The sequence below is a fragment of the Dreissena polymorpha genome, chromosome 1 (genome assembly GCF_020536995.1).
Source record: "Dreissena polymorpha isolate Duluth1 chromosome 1, UMN_Dpol_1.0, whole genome shotgun sequence".
Taxonomy (NCBI): domain Eukaryota; kingdom Metazoa; phylum Mollusca; class Bivalvia; order Myida; family Dreissenidae; genus Dreissena; species Dreissena polymorpha.
This window is the reverse complement of record NC_068355.1, coordinates 48,182,588-48,195,617: the sequence shown is the minus strand read 5'-3', so window position 1 is coordinate 48,195,617 and position 13,030 is coordinate 48,182,588. Positions and strand designations below refer to the sequence as shown.

The following is a 13,030-nucleotide window of genomic DNA, read 5'->3' as shown; positions in this document are numbered from 1 at the left end:
TGATTTGAATGTGTCGAAACAAAACTGCGTGTTATTCAAATATTTACATACGATATATTTCGTTGGTGAAAAAGAAACTTATAAAAAGCCATGTGATTACAAATATGATGCGAACTCCCGTAGTATAATTATTTGTGAGCGTTAGCAAATCAGTATGCCTTAGCTACGCTAGGAACCGTAACCCGTGAGTGCCTGTGTGGATAACTCCAGTAAAATTTAGCAGACGACAGAATGCTTAAAGCGTCTGCTTTAACCACCGCATCTGCCTGTTCTCACTGGTATAGTACATAGTGTTTATTTAACAGCTTGTAAGACAACGTTGGCCAGTCTAGTGTTGATCGTTGAAATCTGTACATATTGGCTGATTTCAGGGAAAACGGGGCTTAATGCATGTCAAATAAGATAAGCATGTGCACACTGATTAGCTGTATCAATGATTTAAAAAAAACAACACAACACATCACGACCTGTGTTTTAAGACACACTCTTTATACATTTGAATGGGTTGTGGTCATTTCAAACTTGCGATATGAAAAGCTATAACATAATTTTGTAAACTGAGTTGCGTCTAAGATAATACTACAGCGAACTAATTCAGTGCCTTCAGCGCTTTGATTTTTATCTACTAACGCTAATGTGTGGCTTGACTATAATAATACACATTTCATGCGGTGAATATGGGACTAACACGTGAAAACAACACAACAGTTAAACTTTTGTTTTCAATTTAATTGTTTAGAAACGTTAATTTCAAACTTTATTTCAAAGTCATCAATATTTACGCCCGATATATTTTTTGAAGATATATTTCTTGTTATATTTAGCGTTTTTATTAGCTCACCTTATTGCTCAGGTGAGCTTTTGTGACCGGTGTTTGTCCGTCGTCCGTCCGTAGTCCGTCCGTCCGTCGTCCGTCCGTCCACACTGTTCGTAAAACTCTAAAGGCCACATTTATTGTCCGATCTTTATGAAACTTGGTCAGAAGATTTGTCCCAATAATTTCTCGATCGAGTTCGAAACTGGGTCATGCTGTTTCAAAAACTATGTCACTAGGTCAAAAAAAAAAGAAAAACATTGTAAACACTGTAGAAGTCACATTTTATGCCCAATCTTCATGTAACTTTGCCAAAATGTTTGCCTTAATGATATGTTGGTTGAGTTCAAAAGTGGTTCCGGTCCGTTGAATAACATGGCCGCCAGTGGGCGGGGCAGTTTTCCTTATTTGGCTATATAGAAACATTGTTAACACTCTAGAAGTCACATTTTTTGCCCATTCATCATGAAAGTTGGTCAAAACATTGGTTTTATTGATATCTCGGAAGAGATTGAAAATGGTCCAGATCGGTGAAAAAACATTGCCGCCAGTGGGCGGGTCATTTTTCTCTATATGTTTATAGTGAAAACATGTGAACACTCTAGAAGTTACATGTTTGGCCCAATGTTCATGAAATTTGGTCAGAACATTGTTTTCGTTGATACGAGAGTTGAGTTCGAAAATGGTTCCGGTCAGTTGAATAACATGGCTGCCGGGGGGGGGGGCAGTTTTCTTATATTTATATAGTAAAAAAGCTTGTGAACACTCTAGAAGTCACATTATTTGCGCAATCATCATGAGACTTGATTAAAATATTGGTTTTTTATATTTCTCAGATGAGTTCGCAAATGGTCCCGATCGGTCAAAAACATGGCTGCCAGGGGGGTGGGGCAGTTTTCCATATGTGACTAGAGAGAAACACTATAGAAGTCACATTTTTTTCCTAATCATCGTGAAACTTACTCAATACATTGGTTTTATTGATTTCTCGGAAAAGTTGGAAAATGGCTCAGATCGGCGAAACACACTTTTTAGCTCACCTGATTGCGCAGGTGAGGTTTTAGGATTGATCTTTGTCCGCCGTCCGTCTGTCCACATTTGGTTTGTAAACACTCTAGCATTCACATTTCTCAAGCATTCTTAATCAAAGTTGTTGAAAGATCTCAGTCAATTTTGATAATGAGCAAAATCACATAATTAATGCCATAATTATTGCCCTTAGATTGTCCAAATTTTCTTTATGTTATACAAAATCGTTGTAAACACTCTAGAGGTCACAATTTTGTTTCAGAATTTATGAATCTTGGTCATAATATTTAATTTTGTAAGCTAAGTTTGATGTTTGGTTAGGGGGTTCAACTCAAAATAAAGGTATCCAGGTCAAATCTTACAAAAACACTCCATGTGCCAGAAACTTGACCTGAATGTCTGTCTGCCCAATATCTAGGTAAAGTTTGACATTTTGGTAAAGATTGAATGAACCAACTCCTCTCAGGTGAGCGAACTAGGGCCATCTTGGCACTCTTGTATTCGGTTTTAGCACTTTAAGCACTTTTGTCGTTGTCTATAGCATACATGTAGTTATTTGTGAACTCATGTTTAACTTCATATAAATTGAGAACTGTGAACTCAATCAAACTTAACCTTACACAATAGCGTTGTTAACACCCGTGCAATTAAGAATACAGAGAGATTGCCGCTACCTATTGAGAACAAAAGAACGTTTCCATCACATATCAAATTCAACCCCGCTGTATTAGCAAGCACTATCAACGAGGTTACGCAACAGACGCGTGATAGTGTATTAGACTCTCGATATCCAACTATACTTGTTGATCAGCAGTAGTTAAATTTTTCCTTATCTATTAACTCAGACCATTCAACCAAGAAAACAACAACACAATTTTTATTTTTGACCGTGATATATTAATGTTCCAAATCAATAATGTTTGGAAACAGTCGGACTGCCCAAACAATAAAGTCATGAATATTTAAACAACATAAAACAAGCGGAGTAGCGTTTGTGGTAAAATAATTTCAAAACAAATTACACATTTCTTAACAAGTACATGTATCATGTTAGTATTCACACGAACCCATTTTCTGTCGTAACTCACGTGAACATTATACATAATTGAGTAAATCGTAGCTATTATTGATTTTTCATTTGTTTAGATAAAAGTATGGAAACGTTTTTACGTGTACACAACAGCAATTCTCAAATAGCTAAAATTATTGTTAAGATTTAAACCTTACTCGTCGGCCTAATTTACAAAAGAAATACTAAAGTCATAAGACAATTCTGAGCTTTTTACAGATAAAATTTATTGAGCGTAGTAACACTTTTACTAAAATATCTGCAGATATTATCATTTTCATCTAAAATTATATTAATTATATAATTATCATTATGCTTCTTTAGGACGCAAAAAGCTTATCCCAAACTCTTTAAATAAATGGTCAAATGATGCTCCATTCATGAAATGTTAATTACATTGTATATTGAAACGTGTGGGCTATTTTTAAGATTAGTTAAAGTTATCCAGAGGGATCAGAAATCGCGTATATATACAAAAGAATTTATTGAAGGGTAGAAGTCATAAGCAAAAGACAATAGTTAAATTTTTATAAGATACATAATTCTATCAAACAAAATTGCTATAACACAACCAACGAACTTGGTGTGACTTTCGCAAATGCTGATGTCACCTACTTCAAATAGGCTCGTTCTTCGCTGTATCGGCACCCTTCTCTTTTAGATAGTCCATGTTGTCGTTTAACGCAGCGTTCTTAGTCTCGGGTAAAAATAGCTGACATATCACACACACGACCGATATTCCTGCGCAACAGTAGTAAAGTAGTCCCGGGGCAAACTTATCCTGAAAATAAGGCACAGATATGCTCTTGCAAAAAAGGTGACCAGATTGTCATGAATTGTAAAAAAATGTGTATGCGTGAGTGAATTTTTTTACTAGATTTGACACAAATCATGCATACACGCTGGCTATGGCGATACTTCGATAACGGATGGCACTTGGATAACAGAGAAAAACAAAATTCCTCGGGTTCTTTAAACGTTTTTTCTAAATATAAGTTTTTGAGACACAGTGGATTGCGGAGTTGATAAATTGAATATCCTTTTGTATAGAAATATTTAAATTAAGAATAGAAGACGTTGTCAAAAAAAAAGAGAAAATTCCATCGGAAAACAACATAAAAGCTGAATAATCAGTACACATTTCGACAAAATCAAAATACTTAGACATGTTGCAATAAAGTATTTTCTATTTCAGCATATAGAGAACTCACTGTGCTTCAGATACTGAACTTTTGAAAGTATTCAATTGAATTTATCTTTATGTTAAACTTAATTTCTAAATTAAAGTGCATTTCAATGCTAAACGAGACGGTAGATATCTTCTGTCAAGCTTCATTATCTCGTATTGAGTTTATGCAAGATGTTGAAAAAAACAACAAAAAGACAAGCGAACTTGTTACAATAAATTTTGCTCCGCAGTAAAAACGACGGGTTTAAAGTAAATGTTCAGTTTATATGCCAGATTGAAAGACGAATGTAAATATATTAAATGGTATTTCGAGATGAATCCATAAAGGACCAATCGATCGTTAATGCAATAGCCACTGACACGCATTATGACTTTTCCATATATATTTATATAAACCAAAAAAAGCAGGCTATGCCCTAACCAAGAAGACAAGCTGCGGTCCAATCATCGCTCCAACCCTGGCCAACACGCTCAGACAGCCAAACCCACTGGTCCTAGTAAACAGAGTACAATTTTTATAGCATTTGGGTTTTATTTAAATAAAAAAATTCATTTGTTATAAAATGTACATATGAATATTTGTTATCATACTTGGTCTTTTCATTGGTACTACCGTGCGGAATTCTTGGTATTGCGAATCGGCCGAAAATCACGATAAATCTTAGTAGGACTACCTTTTAAAATCCTAACCAATAAACATTAATATAAGACCAGTTTTCGTAGTTATTCCCACCTGATGAGAGTAGGATACAGTTCAATGGTCATTGTTTGAATTGGTCCCCATGCGGCCCCGATACAAAAGTAGACGGCCATTGACAAACCGTTGGTCAACCCGCCTTTATATGGCGTATCTGAAAAGAAAAACAAATGATAATTATATTATATTTTAATTAAGAACACAAAGTCCGTAGCAATTATAACTTAGACATGTTTATGGCATATTCAAGTGATTCAGTTAGGTTTGTAGAAATGATTTTTTAAATTTCAATGGATTTAATCTTATATTTGAACTCATTTCCAACGCCATAGTTATCGGTTATAGTTAAGATAGTTAACAATGTGTAACGCCTTTCTGATCCTTTAGTTAATACCTATGCTCTGTATTATGCCACATACGAGGCCTGCAATGACGATCAGCACAAAGATGACTATGGTGGACAGCCGGCGACCGAGCCTGAAACATCGAGACGACTCAGAAAAGATATGAAGTGTTGTACGAGAACGCTTTGGTCATTCTTTCGTAAGTACGATTAAGAGATCGATGGTCGTAATTACATAGTCATTCAATCAAAACACGTATTTCACAACTTATGTGAAACGAGGCCTCACAATTTGCGATAAAAATGTGTTTATTGCCTGGTTCGAATATGTTACAAATATAACATTGCAACGAACGGTAAAATATAAGATTGATAACTAAACTTCACAGTAATTTTGCACCTTATTACATGACTACAATAAACATAGATCATCAAAGCTATATGTGAAATATACAAAAATATAGACAGTATGGCCTACCTGTTGCTAAGCCAAATTGTGACAGATTTTGTAGGGATCGTGGCGAGGTTAAAGAGGAATATGTTCAGGTAGACGTTCCCAGACAGGCCTTGAATACCGTAGTTGATGCCATACGTTATCAGACCCAAGGCGACCCTGAACAGAGAATTATAATATTAACAAAGCTCCGAGTGTTCCTCTAAATATGCATCTACAATGGTCAATTACATTTACTGTGTATTTGCGTGATATACAATTTTACACAGATGATATATATGATATAATTATGTAAATAGATGTAAATGCAAACCCCGATACCCTAAATTGTTTGCATGCAGGTCACGTACAATATGTGTGAGATGACATTAATCACGGGATTACTAAGCATAGTCACTTGTATTTTGTTTTTCCATAAATAAACATACATACACATTTTAAATGTTCTATGCCTGTCACATCATTGAGAATTCTTTACGCGTTTTTCTAATTTGTATGTATTACTATACTTATCTACCGAAAATTATCCCAGAAACAGAAATATAGCATTTAATCCTACAACCAAATTATTTTATAGAGGGAAACTATGGGTGTCGGATAGTATTGTGATTTGCATGCATTGCAGCCTTAGCAATGCTTGGGTTTATAACGTTCCATTTTATTTATATTTTCTCTTTGATAGGCGTTTCTTGTTTGATTTAATTATCTTTAATTTGTTTAGCAGTCACATAAACAACCAAGCTATGTAGTATGGAATTTTTACACCCATTATTGCTGCTTCTTCCTGTATTTGCGCGATGATTATCTGAGAAATTAACTCTATGATTCTATATTCTTAAATCTTTTCTATAAAGAAGGAATGTAGTTGACAATTGTTAATAGTTTTCTTTGATCGTTCGTCAAAAAGTTGTAATTCTGTTACTCTTGTATCTTCAATGCAATTGAGTAATTAAATAGTAATTAAATTGAATGCGTTTTAATTCCCTTTTATTATTGTTTAATTTGAGTTACAATGCTATGACGTTAAATTTTATTTACACTTAAATGTATTATGAATATTGCTGGGCCAAGTGTGAGGTTGAGCGCTCTATAACCAGGTTTAAACCCCCAATGCTTTGCATTTACCGTTCCAAGGCGGTGACCCCAGCTTTATTCATATTTTGTGTTTATGTTGGTTTGTATTGTGCTGTATTGTGCTGTTCTGTACTGTTTTGGCAATCGGTCACTTGCCTTAAATAAAGGACCAACTAATTGTTTTTAATGAAAATTCAATACTGCTCCAGCAGCTGGAGTTTCACTTCTTTATATTCTTAATGTTCTTTGCGGACAACTTTTTGACCCTTTATTTTCGGCCAAAGGTCTGTAAGGACTTGAAGACAATTTTACTCGTTAAAATGTACCAATAACCTCATTCGTTTTTTCTTAATTTTCAACATATACATGCATTGAATGAATATATTTCTGATCAATATATAAGAATGATACTAATTCAGAACAGTGTTTCAGTTGATATGTTTGTAAATGAATGCATAACCAATCGCCAAACTGCATGCGCTTGCCTACTCACGTTATCAATTGTGGTGCGTTGTTCTTTTACTTTTGGACTGATATTGACGTAGAAATTGAAGGATATTTTCATTAGTTAAAAGGTCGTTCCATTGTTATAGTTGATCAACGAATTGCCTGCTTACCCAAAATGACGAAATGTTTAAAGTGTAAATGTAGGATGAGGTTAGGCTTCTATATGCAAATTAGTAAAAAGTGTGTCAAAAGAAGAGTTTAAGAAGAGTTGTTTATAGACTAAAATTAACCACATTGATTGGGATAAATGTTGCATCATGCTTAACGTACAGGTACACAATTTGTCAGTTGAAACGGCGACCATCTTTATTTTTGGTCGTTTGCTTTTGTGAAACAATTTCAGTTTGAACAAAAAAAATTCTGTGTTCTACTTGAGTGCGCAACATGTGGAATGCTGATGAAATTTGAGTCAAGGCATTTAGTGATATTTTGTGTTGTTTTTTGCTTTTGCTTTGATTTGTTGAAGACACTTTTGCATGGCGAAAACGGTAAAGATAACACAAAATATCAATATTGCTACTTTAGGTTTGATTCAGTTAATTTTATATGTGTTGGCGATTGTTTTTTTTAACTATAAACCGCTTACATTTTGATTGTCTCATGAACGATATTTTTTATAATATGGGATATCATTGTGATCGCCTCAAAAAGGCATAAACGACTCGGCAAGCCTCCCCGTGCAAACCTTTCTGCAACTCGTTAGATAAATTCAAGTTTACAATGACATTAATATAATAGTCTCTATAACAAATCCGGACAACAAAACTACACGTCTACTGGTAATAACCACTGATATCACAAGAAAATCCTTCCAAATCTGGCAGGATTTTTTGGTTTGAGTATTATATTATACAAATTGGTTTCATGTTCATTTATATTTTGAAAATAAGTTTAGGTTTATAATAAACAATAAATTACCTAAATTAAAAGAAGTAAAAATAATAACGGGAATGTTTGATACTGTAAGACGCCATCATAGTACCAAGTGGCTCATCTATCATCACGTGGTTGGTTATAACGGCATGGATTTGATAACCAGCTATACTCGGAACCAGTCAAACCTTTGTACGGAGTTTTTACAAAGTCAAAAGAACAAACTGCCAAACGCAAAACATCGTGAAACATACCAGTTACTTGCAAGCAAAACAGTCAATCTAAGCAGTTGCTTTGACCGAAACAGATCTAAGAATGCGCTCTTCTTCGGTGGTTTGAGTTGCTTGCTTTCTATCAGGAGAAGACCCAGGTCACGTGGTGTCTTCTTGTTGAATTTTGACACCTGCTTCACGACAGCCATGGCTTGATGCTGTTTGTCGTGAGCGATGTACCACCGGAAGCTTTCTGGTATCCACCTAAAACACGATAACTTAATTAACTGTTGATCACTATTAGGTCATAAAAAATTATGATGTCTACGAGTATACGAGGGTTGACACAATGTTGGTACTTTTCTCCTAAGTAATGCGGGACACTTTACGTGAAAATATGAACTATCTCTCGTTTTTCTGTTATTGTCCCCTAACGGTTTCACCGGAGGGGACTTATTGTTTGCACTCCGTCTGTCAGTCTGTCAGTCTGTCTGTCTGTCAGTCGCTCACACTTTTCTGGATCCTGCGATAACTTTAAAATTTCTTAATATTTATTCATAAAATTTGAAACATGGATATATGGCAATATGGACATTATGCACGTCATTTCATTTTGTTACACGTCAAAAATTGTGGTTGCTATGGCAACCCAAAATAATAATTCTGAAAATGGTGGAATTTCTGACAATGGTGGAGCCGGTAGGGGACCATATTGCTTGACAATAGCCTTGTTAATTTTGCCATGAAAGAATTTACTTTTATCTGATTTTTAAACAAAATGGGCCGAAACAAGAACATATAGAACATACTGAACAATTACGCCTTTTATACATACTCATCATTACATTGAAACCATGTGTTAATTCACTCACCACCAAGCAAAGAACGTCGGGAGACAGGCAAGCAATACCATGAGCTGAATGTTACGCCAGTCTTTCAGAAGCCAGGCTAGCAGCGCGAAAAGGCAGTGTTGGATGGCCCAAGACGGAAACCCAATGGCCAAAGGGCGGTCCTGAGCTAGCGTGAACTCACAGAGATAAGAATACTGCGTATTCAGGAAGAGACCGCAGCCAAGACCAACGAACAACCGAGAGGCTGCCATCAGTACCCAACTCCCCGCCAAGTAACCAACGAGGTTTGATACGGTCAGAACGAAGATTGACGCGAACAGCACGGGTTTCCTTCCAAACATGTCGGCTAATAGACCGCCGAAGAAATTCCCCAGCAGAACGCCGCCAAGCTGGATGGACATGATAGTGCTGGGTACCCAGCTCCAGTCACAGAGAAGGTCGAACTAGAACATGGACCATTTTATCGATGATTGTGTTTGATTAATAAACTCTAAGTATGTGCATGTGTTTATGGTAAGTGTATAATTTAAGGGAGCACACACATTTACAAGCAACAGTAGCACTTATAACATAAAACTTAATAAGACACTATGATAATTTATTACAAATGATTTTCATTCGGTTAACATGATTATTTCCATAATGTTTTAAACGTTATACAACAATCTTATAAGAATGTATCAGTCTTCACTTAAAGAGATTTGGTCGCAGTTTGTCAATATGATGATTTCCAGAAAAATAAATGAAGTAGATTAAACAGAGAAAGCAAACAATGTATTTGTTTAAAGCGAAATAATACACCTGAACAATACAACTGTTAAAGTTATTGGTTTAATTATTGATAATCATCATAGAAATCAAGAAAATAATAATGCGTTTGTAACGGTTTTCTTCGATAGTTTGGAAAAATCGCGTATTGCTAATATAGAATTTATAATTCACCAAAATTTAATGAAGCAGGAATGGCGCACTTGTAGCGCACTTGCGTTTGCTACCGAAGGTTTGGTTCGAATCACGGGGGCGACAATATTTTTGTTTAACCTTTTTCTAGTGCTAGTGTAATAATTTAAGATTATTCAAAACATTAAATATAAATGTGAGTAAACATATTTAAATAAATGTTGCTAAATATACAAATCTATGAACAAGTCCATTTAACTCATAAAAACCATTGCCCATTTATTCATTAACGACACGGGGTGTCATTAAAAATGATAATTTTTGACTTCATGGGTCCATCTTATTAGACATCGTACCCAATTTTAAGGAACGACACATTTTTAAAGAAAGAAAATTGCTAAGCATCATTGATCATTGTATCTGATAAGATTTTTTTCAGTTATTTTGTTCGTTTCCTTTAAGTCAATTATTATACAAGATAAGTATTGATGCAAAGCATCAAAGGGCGTCGGGAATTTCAGTGTAAAAGGCACTCAATGAAGTTACATGGAACGATTTTTTTTCTACTGTAAATATTAATGAATTGGCCGATTATTTTAAACAAAATAGAAAAGATACTGGTTTAATTATTATCTATAATTTTGTGTTATAACCCCCAAATAACCATTATTTATGATGTTGTGTTATAAACCCCAGATAACCATTATCTATGACTTTGTGTTGTCACCCCCAAATATTTCATAGTTCATTTAATTTACATTGATTTCCTTTTATTACTGGCATCCGTGTGAAGTTTTCATTAATGGGACAGAACTGTGTAGGTTTTAAAAATCTGCTTCATCTTGTAAGCGTAATTTTTATATTTTTCTCAACTTCAAGGGGAGATGATTCTGAACTTATTCTTACGTTGCTCATTTACGATAGGGGTTGAGTACTCATTGATATGAAAACACTATAAAAGTTTGAAAAAAATTGAATTAAAACTGTAAATTTCATAAAAAAGCTGCATTACGCAATACTTTGACATTCAGTAAAAGATCATAATAGATTTATTGCTCCGATATTCATCATTTTATATAGGGTTCGAGTAATACTGATATAAAAACACTTAACAAGTTTGGAAAGATTCAGACGAAAGTTTTGTAATCTTTTAAACAAGTTGAAATAGTTTTTTTGTCAAATTTAGTAGAAAAAAAATCTGGACTTATTGTCCCGATGTTTCTCATTTTTAATAAGGTAAAATGCTCATTGATATGAAGACACTGTAAGTTTGGAAAGAATCTGATGAAAAATGTTCTCCCAACTGAGCTATTACGGCTGACATCATTTATGTACTGCTTTTTGGTGAAGTTGTGTATAGTGATCGTTATTATATGTCTATTAATAAACTAATACATTGTACGTTTTCGTACCACTACGCCTTTCAATAAACTTGCTTGCGCGATAGGTCGTCAAATATCGTACTACATTGATTCTCCACTAAATAAGCAAATAAGAAAAACCACAAAATAAATATATTTTAATTATGTATTTTTATACAAAACCAGAAAGTTTCGCGTATTTGCCCAGTCCCTCTGATCTTTCCCCTGTGATCAGTTGTGAATCAATTATTAATTAAAACAATAAGCTTTGCATTATTGGCAATAAATGTTGTAATAAATGTAATAGGCACAAATGCAGTACTTATTTACACTAATTTACAAAAAAAATCACCACTATGCAATTGACCCGTACAATAACTTCTCCTTCCATAAGCAAATTTTTTTTTACATACTAGTCGCCGCTCTCCAGAGCGACGCCAATGAATCGTGCATTTGATGTTTGCTTAACATTAGTGGTAACTAAACATTGATTTTTGGTCAGACAGGGTCCTGATTTTATGCATATGGACCTTAAAAAATTAAACATTTATCACAGCATTGGTAAAGAAACAATCAACGTAGCACTCACTTCGGTCACTAGAGTGGACGGGCTGTTGTCGTACTCGTAAGTCTCGCAATTGCTGGCGTTACCAGGGCGACACGTCTTTAGGAAACAGTTGGTCGCGTTTGGCCGCGATGCGCAAGACGCCGTCGCGTCAACAATTATACCCGTCGCGTTGACTACGTATGGTGTGCGGCACCACCAGGCCGTAGGCTTCTTGGACATGATGACTGAGGCAACCATACAGAACGCTACGACGGTCTTCATGGCATGGATCAGGGCGGACAAACGCCATTGGAAACGTCCGCATCCGCCTATCTCCTCAATGATCTTATCTGCACTTGTAACGCCGATTTTACCCTCCATGACTCTCGAAATAATGTGATATTGATACTTGACAGAGAAACATATGAACGTTCACTTATATATTTGCAAGTGTATATGACAAAATACTATAAACCTATGCATATCCTGGCGCGATATGAACAAATGTATGGTCCGTGGAACTGAATATTTATATTACAAAATGTATTCCTAGACATGCGTTGACTTTTTATAAGTGTCTTAAAAATTGGTTTATCAGGTTTTACCTTAAAGTATTGAAGCCACATACGCATGAATCTGTGGAAAATAAAGTTGTATTTAAAGTCAATTGTCGCCACACCTTATGCCAGTCAATGTAATTACATGTTGAGTCATAAATAATTAGAACATAAGTTGTTCACTTAAGCGATTAACACTCGTGCACGTTTTTTTTTATACGGAGGTTTGACCTCTTATGCAGTTCATCTCTTAGTTCACTTTACGGATAAATTAATATAAAGAAGAGAAACTCCAGCTGCTGGAGCAGTATTGAATTCCTATTATAAATTTAGTTAGTCCTTTATTTAAGGCAAGTGATCGATTGCCCAAACAGTACAAAACAGCACAAAACAGCACAATACAAAATAACATAGAAACACGAGAATAAGGCTGGGGTCATCGCCTTGGAACGGTCAATGCAAAGCTTTGGGGTTTAAACCGGTTTTAGAGCGCTCAACCTCACACTTGGCCCAGCAATATTTATGATACATTTAAGTGTAAATAAAATTTAAC

At 35.1% G+C, this 13,030-nt stretch overlaps 1 protein-coding gene across 1 annotated transcript; it reads right to left on the bottom strand.

Annotated features, from left to right (window-relative positions):
* Positions 1-2,745: 2,745 nt before the first annotated feature.
* LOC127879346 (solute carrier family 22 member 4-like) lies at positions 2,746-12,359 on the bottom strand. The gene is made up of 8 exons (XM_052426127.1): positions 11,963-12,359; positions 9,134-9,555; positions 8,304-8,525; positions 5,620-5,754; positions 5,193-5,275; positions 4,835-4,952; positions 4,523-4,595; positions 2,746-3,693 (listed from the first exon to the last, which is right to left on the bottom strand). The coding sequence occupies exons 1-8, from the start codon at positions 12,299-12,301 to the stop codon at positions 3,529-3,531; spliced, it is 1,557 nt and encodes a 518-aa protein (XP_052282087.1). The 5' UTR covers positions 12,302-12,359; the 3' UTR covers positions 2,746-3,528.
* Positions 12,360-13,030: the final 671 nt, after the last annotated feature.

What these genes read in the sequence shown, in the direction of transcription:
- LOC127879346 (XM_052426127.1), bottom strand. Translation starts at nt 12,301, where the DNA reads ATGGAGGGTAAAATCGGCGTTACAAGTGCAGATAAGATCATTGAGGAG. An exon ending in ACAATTTGGCTTAGCAACAG is followed by an intron (nt 5,276 to 5,619) that starts GTAGGCCATACT and finishes TCGATGTTTCAG; the next exon opens with GCTCGGTCGCCGGCTGTCCA. An exon ending in CTGTATCCTACTCTCATCAG is followed by an intron (nt 4,596 to 4,834) that starts GTGGGAATAACT and finishes TCTGTTTACTAG; the next exon opens with GACCAGTGGGTTTGGCTGTC.